The following is a 15,529-nucleotide window of genomic DNA, read 5'->3' as shown; positions in this document are numbered from 1 at the left end:
GGTCAGTTGAGAAAAAAACACGTCATAAAAAAGCATATCACAATGACAGAAAACAAATTGTATGCCTACTGTTCATAAAGCAGGTTGTAGGTGGACAAAGCGGATATCAAATCAGCGTTCAGGTGATTTGTTAGTTCTATTAACCTCTGTATCACATCCTCTTCGTGGTCAGATGACTGAAAAAGGGAATGTAGAAGTCATGTTATTATAAAAATATAAGTTTTGTATTGCCTGAAATGCAGCTTAACTATGTTTACTTTCACTTATTCGTTGTTTTTTCCAGTGATTTGCTTAACGCATAACGTCTACGCAACAAAATAAAGGCCATACGTGATCAAACAGTTAGATGGTGTTTGACAGTAGAAATGTGACAACATGATTTACGACTTCTAAAAAGTATGAAATGTATTATAGTTTAGTGATTTGAAGGGCTTGTCAGATGGAAAAAGTGTGCTTTAATGTGTGTTAATTTGATGAGGGATATCATGATTTGGACAGAAAATATCTAGGTTTGCAGAACACTGGGCTTCGCTTAAGGTATCTCCATTTATGTTGAGGTTCACTTCATCGCTTCTGTTGGGGTTCACACCTCCGTTTATGTTGGGCTTACGCCCCGTTTATGTTGGGGTTCACACCTCCGTTTATGTTGGGGTTCACACCTCCGTTTATGTTGGGGTTCACACCTCCGTTTATGTTGGGGGGCACACCTCCGTTTATGTTGGGGTTCACGCTTCCGTTTATGTTGGGGTTCACACCTCCGTTTATGTTGGGGTTCACACCTCCGTTTATGTTGGGGTTCACACCTCCGCTTATGAAGGCATTTACGCCTTTGCTGATGCCTGGGTTTAAATCTCCACCTTTGTTGGGGTTCACACCTCCGATTTGGTGCAGCTCACACTCTGTTAATGCAAAAATTCACGTATCCGCTTATGTTTGGGTACACACATCTGCTTTTGTTGGGATTCACGCCTCCACTTTTTTCAGGTAAGCACTTTCACTTTCGTTAGGGTTCGCACTTCCACGTTTGTTCGAGTTCACATCCATGCTTTTATTGACGTTCATGTCTCCGCTTATATTGGCGTTCACGCCTACACTTATGTTGGGGCTACATCTCCGCTTATGCTGGGGTTCACTTCTCCTCTTATGTTGGAAACATGCTTCCGCTAATGTTGGTGTTCACACATCCCCTTATTGTTTATATATGTTGTTACGTCTCTTTTAAATGGCGATCCTTTTTTCTTGTGTTGCAGCTGCTGTTTGATTAATTTTCTATTTCAATTTCCCTTTGGCCACTCGACCTACCATTGTTTTTAAATAACGCTAAATTATTTTTCTATTATTTTGTATAAGCGATAATTAAATGCTTTCTTCACATGACATGACGTACCTTTGAGTTTGAATGTCTCAGGTGACTTATTCTGTCATACCACTCTTGAGTGCCTCTCTGGAAGTTAATCAATATCAATACTGTATAAACGCATTATTGTAAAGCACTTTTTTGGGTTTTTATTTCATAGACTATGTCAGTATGTTTCATAAGTGAAAACTCGAATTTGCGATTGTGGGGATGCTATTTTAACATAATAGTTATTACTGGTGAAATTTATATTTGCGGAATGAGACTTGTCACCAAACAATTCGAAAACCTTTCTCTCTTCATAATAAGGTGAAAAATACATTTGAAACAGCAGATTCCACATTTGATGTTTTTCACATGTTATTGTGAAAGCCAAAATGCACGAGGGCAAAATCTCAAAATCATAATATGATTGTATTTGACAAAATACCTCTTTAATTAAACAGTTTAATTTATCAGAGCCAATAATCTTTAGTGAGATACCTTTATTGCGACCTTGACCTCTGGATGAAGTTCCTTTTCAAACGGGCAAACCCGTCTGAACACATCCATACTGTACACGGTTGCCAGGCATCTGTCATAATAACTTTGACGTCAATCATACGTCATACATTCTTGTCATGCGCCACGATACTAAGTAGTTATGAGATAGGTTGAACCCTTTTTTAAATGCACGTTTTGTAAATTTCATCACTATTCAGTGGTTTGAAAGGGAAGACATGCACGACCTAACGAACAATCGAGATGATGTTATACTATTCTCGCTTTCTCCTGGAGAGGATTGTTTGGCTGTTTACCATAACTTCTGAATAGAATAGATATATAATTTCGCTAAACTTGCTGCAGTGTACCATGATGATACACATAATCTCTAAGAAAGAATGCTTTTGAATAATTCTTCTATCTTAACATTAAAACATATATGATCTGGGATTCAACCTCATCACTTTCAGATAATTAAAAGGAAGAAATTAATTATTTGATAATTGCTTTTCAGCTTATGAAGCTCGATGGACTGACCCGAAGTCGTTACAAGTAAAAACAAAATTTGAAGCGTTTCGTGATTATCTTATAATATATAATTCGCCTGTTTTGATTATTCAATACGGTTTATTGAAGCGGAAGTATTTCAAATGAATGTCGTTCGTTATCTCTACTCACTGCATCATGGCTTCTAGGCGACAGATGCTTTGTTTGCCGGATGTCGGGAATACTTCTCGTTGTTTACTAAGCAGACTAAGGCAGTATTGATTGAAATGTTTGAAGGATTCTGCGAGACATTCTTCCTGAAAGGTTCAAAATAATTAACACAGAGTTATTTTTGAAACAACATCATTAACGTGATTTGGAATACTGATCAAGCATGATTCAACTCATATTTTATGTTTTCTTCATGATAACATCACATGACATCTTTGTAACAGCGATAACGAGATGATCAGAGCACGTTACATTAGAAAAATACAAGCAATGGTTCTGTGTCTTCAGAAATTGGTATCCACTCTAGAGAAACGCAAATAACAATGCATATAAAAATCATGATTTTTTCTGATCGATAATCTGTTAAATTATGAATTATTGCATATGATTGTAAATCAAGTAAGTCCAGACTCTTTAAACTTGCCACATTTACTGGATTAATCAGACATTTTCAGATAGACCAAGGGAAATATGTTCCTCAAATCTCTGGCTGTATAGCGAGACAACTGGATTAGGGCTGGCTAAATTAGCCAAGGTTTGTCTAATCTGACATACGACCAAACCTGCGCTAATGAAATATGGATTCAAATAGCACAAGGGAAATATGTTTCACAAACACTGGCTTGAAAGTAGGACAACCAGATAAGTTGTTGCTGTACTAGCGAGTCCTGTTTAACATTTCGTATAGAAAAAAGGTAAATGTCTGTTAATGTCGTCATTAACGGTATCGCGTTGTGAGAATTAAAAAAAAAACTTTTTTTAATATAACAAAAGGTCACATCGTTGTTTTACCAAAATACTATTTATTCAAACACCTTTTGATAAAAAGTATGTATTGATTTTTTTCCAAATCCAGAAAATCAATATGAATATTGTAGAATTGATTGATCATGTGATATCGAACTCCATACAATTTGTAATGACAATTATCTCAATCTGCTGATTGTTAAAACTATCGACACAACACACCTCTTCTCTGGAGAATGAATCTGGTGACCATAGCCGATCAAGCTCTCCAAGCAGCTTTAGAAGAACTCGGTAGTCGAAGTGGTGCTCCATGTGTTTCCGGCTGTATGCAATCCATTTACTACAAAACACAAAGACTTACATTCGAGCCCAATCACCGTTTACAATACCACAATCATCTTAAGATGAATACGTCATAACGCTACATGATGAATGCATTAGATTAGAAATTTTGACTAACGATAGAACGAAAACGTCTTCTCACCTCCATGCTTTTCCCAAATCAAATATAACGGTTTCCAGGACCAAATATGAAAAGACAACACTCTGAACACATTCATCAATTAAGTACCCTCTAATTTGCCAGTGGTGATGAAATAAGAAAAGTTGATAGTTTCGTATATAAACCATATGAAAGAATTCATCTCCGACGAGTTGATCCATAACAGATACATAACCATGTCATGGTTTCTTTTTTGTTAAAAAGGAAAAAAATCCTAGAAAGACACATAACATCAACTTACAGCGATAATTTGTCAAGTGATTGTATTCGACAAGTATGCCGTGTAATGGTATTTTATGCTTACCACATTGCCTGCTGGCCATCTGTGACGTCACCCTGAATCGCATGCTGATGGAGGATAGTCATAGCTGCTTTTGGCAAGTCGCCCCTCCATTTTGATGGAGAGTCCTGAAAAAATAATAAAAAGACGTTACGAACATTTTTTCTTTCTCTCTGTTATCCATATACTTATCCATATATTTCTCAAGATTAACCAAATAAACAGATTTGATTAAGAACATAACGTACGTCCATTTTCCTGACTTCATGTTGCACGAACACGGATATAAGATGCTCATGCTGACGCACGTCTGTCCAGTTGTCGTCCTCCCCGATCCCGCGGTCCTCTCGCGTGGCGAGACTTAGCTTTAGCTTGATTTCTCCCTGTATATTGGACCGGGCTGTTCTGCCTTCCAGTGGGAACCACGTCTCCTGTCCTGTTGACGGGATGTTCTGCGAATTCATGTTAAACATTTCAAGCTGAAATCGTCTCATAGTAAGTATGTTTGATAATAAATTACACACAACTATTTTCCCTTTATTTCCTAAAAGTAGTTTAGACTGATATTATGTATGCCTGTGCGTACGATGATTTTTCGAAAAGGCTTTGATCATGTGAAGAATAAAACAATGGTTGAGTCATTTTTATCATACTAATGAAAATAATGCAAGCAGGTTCGGTATCGTGCTATTTCATAGCAGGTGCGCTATTTGAAATAACTAGAATATTGGTAGTTAAAACTGAAAGAATTCCTATGCACGACAGTAAAATAAATATGATGTGTCATAGTCATAAAGCTATAGTCATTCCACAAAAAAAAACCAGGTTCAAATGCTACAGCTTATGTCAATGGTACGGGGGTCCCTAACCTAGTATCGTGAAAACCGATATTATTTGTTACCGATCCAGGGCGTCATCATTGCCACCCGTCGTCACATGACTTAAATGCATAACAATGATTGTAAACAGATAACACTAACTTGAAGTGGTATGGTGACACAGCCCAAGAAGTCATCCACGCTGCCACTGCTCTTCGACGTCCTCGCTGACTGGGCCACTTGTTTGAAGTACCGACCCAGCCCCGTGAAACCTTTGACTTCATTGAGTTTCTTGGCTGCTTCAATCACGGAGAATTCATCGTCGTGATCCCTGATGGAGGAAGTGGTAAATAATACAACATTACAGGGATAAATCGAGACCAAATGAAGTAAAACATATATGAATATATTCGTGATATAAGCTGTGTTGGAATAATAGGCTGCATTGTGAAAACACGACCAATAAACAAATTTAAGTAAGAACGAGTTTATAGATTATCATATTTTTTTTATCTAATCTATTATGAAGCAAGTTTAAACCAATGTTGTATTTCCGAACAGAATTGACCTGAAATGCAAAAATGATAGACGGACGATGTATATAATAGATGTGAGTCCCTTGTATAACAGTTTATCTTTACTTTTTGGCATAAACCTCTTTGTGCGAATTCACTCTCGATTTATTCGCGAGAATTCGAAACTTTGCACGACAGTTTATGTAATGTGAATTATAAGTGATATAATCCACATTCTAACCTATGTATGTTGTTACGACATTTTCCATTAGTCAGTCTCCGTATTATCTGAAATCCCACGCACGTGTAATAATTACATGTTGTTGCCATGACTCCCTGTGTTTAAACGTTAAGAATGATCGCAAATGTCTAGGAATCTTTAGACGCTGATTACAGTTGATTTACGTTTCGATTTTTACCTTGCAGATGTTTGTTTTTATGTTTTAGTGTATAATTATGATGTCTGCTGCGATATCAAATTACGTCTCAAATAGAGAGACCAAGTACCTTCACACAAGCCTGTTTCACATCCAACGGATTTGCTGGTGTCTTTATTATAGTACTTTTACTTATAAATGCGTTACTTTGATGAAGAAACATGCGACATAGTTTTATTGTTTTAATTGTTAATTTTTAATATCGTTTCCACAGCCGTCTATTGAAATGTACACAGCATAGCACAAGACCATCTTAACATGTTCGAAAGCACTCCGTGGTGAAAGCGTTTTTTGGACAAATGTATGAAAATAATTTGATATTGAAAAAACAAAATTAATTTATTATCAATATGATTGTTTTATGGTGGAATAAATCGCTCGAACACTTAAACTGTTGCCAAAATAACGAAGTCATCCGCCGATCTATACTCTGTCATTTACTCAAACCAAGTTTTATCTCAACCTCCTTGCAATACACTCCAATATATATAATAAACTTGTGATAGGTAAACTCTGAATTAAGCTGAATATGATGGATATCTTATAGGAAATCCTGGTGGGGTAGACAGTTAGCAAATGACTCAAAATTCAATTTGCTATTACAGGGCTCACTCGGTGGCGCACAAGTAATCGCAGGTGATAACATGTGTTACTGATAGTGTTCTTGTCGTGAATATCCATGTTTTCATTAAATTCACATGATTTACAAAGCTAAGACGTAGATCTCAGAATGGCAGATTACATTAGTCATGTTGGTGAATCGATATTTAGAAAATGATTAAAGTATTGAATCAATACAGGGTCAGTTGCAAGGAATCAACTGGTGTTTAAGCAACAAGAGAGAGGTTTAAAAGAGGATTAGGGACGTTCGTAATACATCGTCTTAATATTGATGATTCAAGATTGCTCTACTACTTTTACCACTAAGGCAACACTCCATAGATCATATCTAGCAATTATTTTTTAAATGAGAATAAGAAAACTACATGGATGCATTCCTTTAAGATTCAAACTAAACCATACACGCACGTGTTTAAATGTTTCAGCGAATTTAACTAAGTTTAAAGAATTAAATATTGCTCATACAACTCTGAAGTTGATGCGTTTTGGTTTTAATGTTGACTTAAAGTGTTATATATATTTTTCTAACTATAATTACGAGGTACCAATTTCGTAATATGATTATGACAGTTACTTCAACTAAACGCTTTAATGTGTTTTCTAGTCTGTAAGTTTAAGCGTGAACAATTTATTCTTATGCCAAAACGAATCAGCAAAGACGTCACCTTTCCTGTGGAAACACGTCATGATATGTTTTAACAGAGGGCTTAGTAAGTGTCACATTTATGTACAAAGACAATAATATAGCTGAAGTCTCCAGAGCACTAGATTAGTAAACCATCAGGGATGTATCTTCCAATATAATCCTGATGACCCTTTCGGGGGATAAGTTCAATAAGATCTAAACCTAACGCGACCACTACATCGAAGTGTGTATGTAATACCGTCATACCATTCCCGAAAGACTGATCATCCTATCCTACCTTAAAACGTTATGAGACAAGAAAGTATTATTTATATTTTGAATACATAACAAAATCATTACGTGCGGCAGTCAAAGCGATCACCAACAGCATAAACTTAAGTAGTGTCCATGCCAACATTTTGTGAAGCCGAAAGCATCGCAACCCGATGTAAAACAGGTCTATAAGCTGTTACTGCTTTCAATATCAAGGCTCTATTCTACCTTTACACGTATCGATTCGCCCATGGGTGTAGCGTATGTGTTAAATTCTCAAGGCCATGGCGGCTAGAAAAAGAGAGGCTTTGTACGGACCTCTCTTGCTGTGTTTTCGAGCGCCACGTCGACTTCAATAGCCACAAAGTCATCATCATTACAGACTGGAGGGTCCAGTAGTCTATAAATGTCCACCCTTCGCTCATTTTGTCCCCTCGTGACATTTCCCTGACGCCTCCGGAGACAATCAACCGGTAATCGGACAACTTATTACCTCCTGGATTTTCTGGACCTTACACAAATTGTAATATCCGTTTTTTACGGTAATTAACGTATTCACATTTACAGTTTTTCTTCTTTTTTAATTTCCAAAAAAAAGAAGACCCGAATCGATCAAGCAATGAAAAGACATGTATAAAATAAGGGAATAAAATAGCAATGGGGTAAAATCAATTTACTTAGATTGATGATGCTTTGGAAATGTGAAGTTGAAGTTTAATAATTAATCATTTCAACAAGAAGAAAATAGCATTACCATTGAATGAAATATTGCTTTGATAATGTTTTTAAGAACTCTTTAATTTTCATTCAATATTAATTTTCAAGTGTATCTTTAAAGTCTTGATATGGGCGTTTGTGCATTTAACCGGAACTCCTTCTAATTTTCAACAGACAGGTAGAAATTACGCAATAAGAATATTGTTGAGTCGAATTTATTTAATGGGCTATAAAGTAATGTAGTAAGTATGACTTAATATGATAGATTTAGAAAAATAAGGTGAATTGCATGCATTTTTCATGATTACTGCGGTGTAAGTACCGGCATAAAATCACGGATTCGTTAAAGCTATTATTCGATTACGAGACCGATAATTATGCTAACACGGTTATACGCCTGTACCGTTAGCCCCTGTGTGAGGAAGTGTGTCCCACGTAAGGTATTAGAGGAGGTGTCTCATCAACACTATGGCAGTGAGAACAAGAGCCACTAGCAATCATCGACATTGTCATACATCACTCACATAAAATTGTCGCCTTTGTGACACAATCGTAGGTGGCAATCTCAGACACGAAACCAGCACGAAATAAACACTTTACCAGCACGTTCTATATATAGCTAAACAAAAAAGGCAAAGATACAGAATTTTTTGTTTGTAAGCTCCTTTTCTTTTCTCACAAATAGATGTGATTCACAGCACTTGTTCAGTTTTGCATTGTTTTCAAAAGATAAGAAGTTAAAAAGAAATTAGAAAAGTTGTGAGATAGAAAATATGAATGTGTCAAAAAATATAAAATTAGACAACCGAGACCACCATTGAAAAAAAATAAAGGAGAATAAAACTAAGGGTTCCGGAATGGTAAACGTTTTTATTTTTGTCTTCACCGACTTCTGTCGCTTTATCAGTTTAGGTCAAATCCAAGTGAAGTCGCGTCATCAAATTATCAGTTTTTATACCCTGGGATAATGAAGTGTAGTTATATTTTATGTTACGAGAAACTTGCACATTGAGTTTTGAACATGAACTCCTATCTATGCAAAAACAAGTACAGAAGAATGAGATTGAGTGCAAAATAGAAGTGCTCTATAGTCAAAGGTTTTACGTATTCTTGCAGAAATTTGAAAATATTGCTATCTTAATAATTGTTTCGCAGCACTTTAGTGAGATACTGTAAATGAACGTACTAAAATACGTATAACTGATGTTTATCAATAAGTAACAGTGGTGTTTCATGAATTAGTTAAGGGTTTTTCATGATAAATTTTATCTGAGATACATTCTTAAAGAATTCAACGATTGAAACAAAAATTAGTGGACTTCATGACTTTTTTATGTGAAATTTAACATTCAAACAAGAATGAACAAAAGCAGTCATTCAAGTGACAATTCCTGTGCATCCAGGATAATTAGAAGTACACGTAAACCAGGTCAGTCACATGAACAGCCTCTAATGAGATTGAAACTTTCGTGTCTTTAGGAAATCTTCTGTAATTAGTGCAACTGCAAAACGTCTCACTTTGCAGCCTTCTTTTGGATATCCATCACATGACATTTCTTTCAGCGGGTCACGAGTACCAAAGCATTACAGGGTATGTGGTACACGGACAGCTGTAAACGGATGAAAACTAATATCCTATTTAGAGCTTGTTACTGTAACCACCTAACTGAACCATGTCATAAATGTTAATGAGTACATCGACCTAATATTTAATTTTTCACTTTAACATCACACTTGCAATCCGTTTCTTTGTCCAACCGATAACTGTCAACTATTTACCTAAGAGTGGCATTAATTTCTTTAGACAATAATAATAATAATAACAATATACAACATTTATATAGCGCCCTATATAATTTGTAAAATTACTCTAAGGCGCTTTACAACAAATGGATAATAGTAATGGTTATAATTGTGAAAACAAACAACAAAGGCTTGCAATCACTTTCATACATTTAACAAGCAACGTGCACATAATTGAACAAATAAAAGGGTGGTATTTACATGACGTCTTTGCAAAGATTCTAAAATGCAGACGTGAAGAGGTGAGTTTTTATGTCCCTCTTGAACTTGGCCAGGGTATTTGACTTCCTAATAGCAGATGGTAAGCTATTCCACAACGTAGCCGAAACCATCCCAAAGCATCTGTTTCCGTAGGTCACAGTACGAGATTTTGGGACACACAACAAAGATTCTGACTCCGACCGCAGTGATCTTGACGGCTGATACAGGGTAACAAGCTCCTGTAGGTACTGAGGAGCTGTTCCATTCAGTGTCTTGTATGTGTATACCAGAATTTTGTACTGCTACCTGTATCGCACAGGTAACCAGTGCAACGAATAAAGCGCAGGTGTGATGTGCTCTCTCTTTCAAATACGAGTAACTAGCCGTGCTGAAGTGTTAAGCACCCTCTGCAGACGACTAGTTAGTTTGTCAGATAAACCACAGAGCAGGGCGTTACCATAATCCAACCGAGAGGTAACAAGTGAATGCACCAAAATTTTGCATGCCTCTGCAGTTAGAAACTGCCGAATACACCCGATGTTCCTGATCTGGTAGTAACATGATTTGGCAATTCGGTCACTGTCAGCTTTTTACTTCAAATTGCCAATCATTTAATAAGCCAATCCAATCAATGTTGACGCTCTGGTATATGTTTTATTGTTTATTCCATTGCATAATTGGAAAAACAAATCTTTCCTATGTCAAGTTGAAATTATTCGAAGAATTTCTATTGAGTGCTGTAATAAGTCTTGTATCATTACCCTGTGATCTATGTTTTCACCGAAGTACCTATCACATACACTGTGACCAGATTCTTTAGCACGTAGATATTGCGTATTACATTTTGCAATGTCAACTTCCTCGTACGAGACGCAATCAGTATTTTCAACTGGTTGTGACCGCATTAAAAAATAGAAGCTGACACTGATCCCGTGCAAGTTTTAGTATTAGTTTCTATTTTACAACGTTGTACAAATTAGCATTTTTGCAAGGAACAGTTTACGTTGTACGGAATAATCCAACAAAGATTGAGGCATTAGGGATTAAACATTTAATTACATCATCTGTAAAAATTTTTGATAATTATTGTAACAATGACTTTGAAACTCACCATATATCCAAATGAAGTCGATCTGTGTGAGCCTCTTCCAAATCGCTGCAAAACAAAACAAAAAAGTCAAAAGAAAATTTAATCATTCCGAAGATAAATCATTTCTTGGTCTCTTGCAGAATATAATTAATTAGATCGCATGCTTTGGTAAGCCTAGGACTGTCTGTAAAATAAGTTACGCTGAATCAAACAAGATCGATATTCTGATAGAAGGCTATTAACAAGTAATCACCTAGCTAGTTTCAATATCAATCGATATTTAATTAAAGACGTTAGCCTCTTTATTACAAGGTACGTAACGCGTATCCAAGCTCAGGACTAAGATGCACAATTCTCGTTAATAGTTTGAAAAAAAGATCATTTCATGTGCAAACCATATAAGATATGTCACATTTTCTTTGGTCGAACACGAAATTACAAATTTTTATATGTTGAATATTTTGTGTTATTTCGATGTGTATTTCGAAGAATTGCAACCCAGATTCTGTCCTTCGCTTTTGTTTTGCGTGTCCGTTACTGCTTAAACTATGCCTGTAGGTTTTATTCGCAAATACTTCAATTCGCAATTGCCAGGCTGTGTAAATTTCAGCCAACAAGAGGCATAACTTTTAACTCCAAAACATTTAAGTATGATGTGTTATTGAGCATAACTATAAAGGCATCTATAATTTGGTTCTTTGTAAAAAAAACATTGTTACTGAAGTAAAAAAGAAAAACAAGTGACACCTGCTTCTAAAAGAGTTTTCAGAATACTCTAAAAACCGTTCCGAAACAAACCCATTTAATAATTTTGCCATTATCGTAAAACTAGTTTTGATGTAAAGATGTAAAAACGTAGGCATACTATCTTTAAGTAGGCGTTCGGCTGTGGTTGCGTCTATTTGTGATGAAGCATAACATTGACAAAACCATTTATATCTATCCTTGTATTGATTTCACTAACCTAATTAATCCTGATGATAATCTGATATCTCTACCGCGAACTCTGTGGTAATTAAATGCACTAATTAAACACAGGGAAGTTTTTCCCTGTTTCAATTAAAGATGAAAAACTTGATAAGGCGGCGACCTTTATTCTTCGAACAGCAATAACGTTTTTGCTAGTAGTTTTTTTATATAGAATTACCCATGCACTATAAATTCATCACATGAACGTCCGTGAAGGAACGCGTGTAATGACGCTTTGGGGTGTTTTGATTCAGCAGAACTAATTTTGTTGAGGTTGTGACGTCATTACTTAATGTGATGTATACTGAAAAACCGGAACTAATTGTTGGTAAGTATAAATGTTTTCTCCAGTAGGTACCTTCTGATGCATCGTCACAAAGAGTTTTTATTTGTCACTCGAAATTCTATACACCAAATTTTACCACATAACTTGTCATTGCATCACATGAGTATTGTTATTATTAAGTCATAAATAAAACTTATATTTGACCAATTATTCCTACCGTAATGCTATTTTTAAAAGTGGTTCTAAACACAACTTACAGCGTTGTGTCAATGGTACTTTACTTACAATCGGAACCTCTCATTCCACACTGGGTTTAGTGTGTTCTGAACAACATTAGTACTCCGAATGTATTTAGCCGGAATGACGTCACGAGCAGATTTGTCTCGTTTCTTCTTACTTCCGGGCATCGAAAGCTTTCTACTGATGCTTCCTTTTTTCTCTTTAGTCTTTGTTTGCTCGTCTTCGTCTGAGAAAACATCACCGTCTGCAAGTCGTCCTGGCCATATACCCAACATACAATATGGGTCACTGAATCCTATAAAAAAATTGCACTCCGTCATCATCAACATCATCATCATCATCATCATCAGCATCATCATCATCATCATCATCATCNCATCATCATAATACATCATCATCATCATCATCATTGTTTGTATTGTGTATGATTTGAAAAGGCGCAAATATGTATAGTCTAAGACTAAGGCTAACAGTGCACGTGTTTTAACTATATACTGATAAAAGATGATGATGTAAAAATCACAATTCGAGCTTTATCTGTCCTAGAGCATGTAAGATATTAACTGCTGATAAAAAGTCGATAATGTTTAAAAGAAACATTCCTTGTACATCTTATTAAAGGTTATACACATGTAAAATAAAATGAAATCTAAGGATTACTGGAGAGAAGTGTTAAAATAAAGCATGTATTTAGTAATTTTTCACTGCTAACCCAGTAGTTCGGCCTAATCCTTAACTCGGTAAATCAAGTTTTCGTGTCTTGCAGATTCACAGAGTCGACTCAGTGACTTTCTAATAACGCTTCATTTGTACAAAATAATAATTCCAGACAGTGTCACATGGAAAAAGTAGGTACACAACTTGTATGTATACGCCGTAAGAGAAACCGGAAGGTAAAACACAATAGAAAATGAAAAGACAGCGGTCCAAGGTATCTAAATAGGGGCCGTATGTTAAACAGAGGACACAAAAAACATGCTTAAATATCGACTCCGTAGGGATCCTCATTAGTCGCCTCATACGATACATTTGTATATGTATCATCTATTCCTTGTCCAGTTTGCATGTTAGATGAACACGATCCTAGTTTATCAGCTTGTTCTGAGACATTAAATTATATTTTTTGAAATTGATTGTTTCGTTTCATTTGAGGGAATAACCGTACGATAATATATTGAGATTTATAAGGACAATCGTATTAACTTTGTATACAATTCTTGGTATGCACCCACATCGGCGAAAGCTGTCTGTTTGATGATAGCTCTTTATAATTCATGGTTTGTGTTCCATTTATTGAGAACAAATGATATCTGTTAAAGTGACCCTTCTTTGGCTTTATACTAATGAAACCTGGTAAGACCATGTCCTTATAAGTGTATATAAAGCTATAGCTTAGGTGTAGAAGGACCCAACGAACATGCCCGTATCCTCTTGTAACCCTGTGATGTACCACAAAACGCTATCGAAAGCAATTACATTACAAAATGAGCTGGTTGTAAAAGGCTTTTGCAGATAGCATATTACAGACATAAGGTGTATTTGGCAAAATCTTCAACTGCCGTCATTGATCATTTTCAAAGCACGTATGAGACGTGTAAGCTATCATCAGCAATATCTGCGTCTATAAAAATGACAGCAATGGTTTAAGAAAGAACTATTTTACAAAAGCAATTAGTCAGGCTGGCCGTTGGTGAAGGAAGTGATATGAAGGAGTGAGAGAGACCCGGTAACGGAAACGACATGTACTGAGGAACAGCTTAAGTGTGACCCTCTCGGAAATGTCAAACGCTTCAGATTGATTTAATTTGTGATAAGTTAAGAATAGAAAAATAAGTTCACGCGAACATTCTATTAAATTGCTAGGCTTGGAGCATGTGAGCAGGTGCTACATGTTCGAGATAATTCAAATTAAAATAGATCTAAATCCAAGGACACATACAGTTGTTTAGTGAGAATGGTTTTGAAAATGTTTAAGTGAATCTGTGAAGCCCGTGCCACTATTACACTAAGTTTAACTCACACTTTGCCATTCTATTTAAAAACTTTTTAATGCGTTTCTGCGTTTGTTCGTTCATTGAAGTTATGGGATCTATATATACTGCGTGACGGATGTCAGATACGGTAGAGAAAATGATTGCTAAAACACCGAGTGTTATAATCATAAGTATTCTAAATCATACCACTTGCACCTTTCTAAAATAAAAAAAATATCCCAAAAGTACAGTGAGTGAATATACCTGATGGAAAATAAACGTTTGTATTTGCGTATGAGTTCACTTTGCAATATCAATTTGTTCATGTTAATTTTGATGGATTTGAGTAGAATATATTGCGAGGTAAAGAAGCGCTGAAAAAATACTTTCTGCAGCCATAAAATAACTTAAAAATAAAAGAAATAACATCACAAGTGACTGATAAAGGAGAATGTATTTAACAGTTTGTGACAGTTATCGACTAGTATTTAGCACTGTTCTGTAAAATTCAGAAATAGATGGTAAATAATGGTAAATATAATAGTTTTGACATCTTTGTTTAACATGTGGTCTCTATGACATTGTTCAATGCAAATGGTTAAATTTGGTCACAGATATGGTTATATGGTTGAGCCCTGTTTTGGACTTAAACTGTAGTCATGAAAATATTTCAATCACACGTTTGGTTGTGCATTACAACTTAATGTATAATGATATCAGAAGAAATTCTGTCAACAGAATAGCTACATACATGTTGTGTGGGAGTTTACCTTAATGTACTGTGTGCGTGGATACATCTAAAAAAATGATTTTTTTTACATGCAAAAGGCATGCTATATAACACTCAGAACCTTGACAGGTGATTTTTCAATGAT

At 35.7% G+C, this 15,529-nt stretch overlaps 1 protein-coding gene across 3 annotated transcripts in view; it reads right to left on the bottom strand.

The window, feature by feature from the left end:
• LOC110456768 (BAI1-associated protein 3-like) overlaps window positions 1-15,529 on the bottom strand; it is a 184,232-nt gene that overhangs the window by 24,393 nt on the left and 144,310 nt on the right. For all 3 annotated transcript variants that reach the window (XM_021507719.1, XM_021507720.1, XM_021507721.1), the window contains 10 exons: window positions 12,727-12,976; window positions 11,208-11,252; window positions 5,067-5,235; window positions 4,335-4,538; window positions 4,111-4,214; window positions 3,527-3,644; window positions 2,519-2,643; window positions 1,841-1,931; window positions 1,388-1,444; window positions 70-176 (listed from right to left, as the gene is read on the bottom strand). In XM_021507719.1, coding sequence (XP_021363394.1) covers window positions 70-176; window positions 1,388-1,444; window positions 1,841-1,931; window positions 2,519-2,643; window positions 3,527-3,644; window positions 4,111-4,214; window positions 4,335-4,538; window positions 5,067-5,235; window positions 11,208-11,252; window positions 12,727-12,976 — 1,270 coding nt within the window. The remainder of the gene's footprint in view (window positions 1-69; window positions 177-1,387; window positions 1,445-1,840; window positions 1,932-2,518; window positions 2,644-3,526; window positions 3,645-4,110; window positions 4,215-4,334; window positions 4,539-5,066; window positions 5,236-11,207; window positions 11,253-12,726; window positions 12,977-15,529) is intronic.

This window comes from Mizuhopecten yessoensis, unplaced genomic scaffold (genome assembly GCF_002113885.1).
Source record: "Mizuhopecten yessoensis strain PY_sf001 unplaced genomic scaffold, ASM211388v2 scaffold8841, whole genome shotgun sequence".
NCBI classification, from domain to species: Eukaryota; Metazoa; Mollusca; class Bivalvia; order Pectinida; family Pectinidae; genus Mizuhopecten; species Mizuhopecten yessoensis.
The sequence above is the reverse complement of the archived record's forward strand: the minus strand, read 5'-3'. Positions and strand labels throughout refer to the sequence as shown.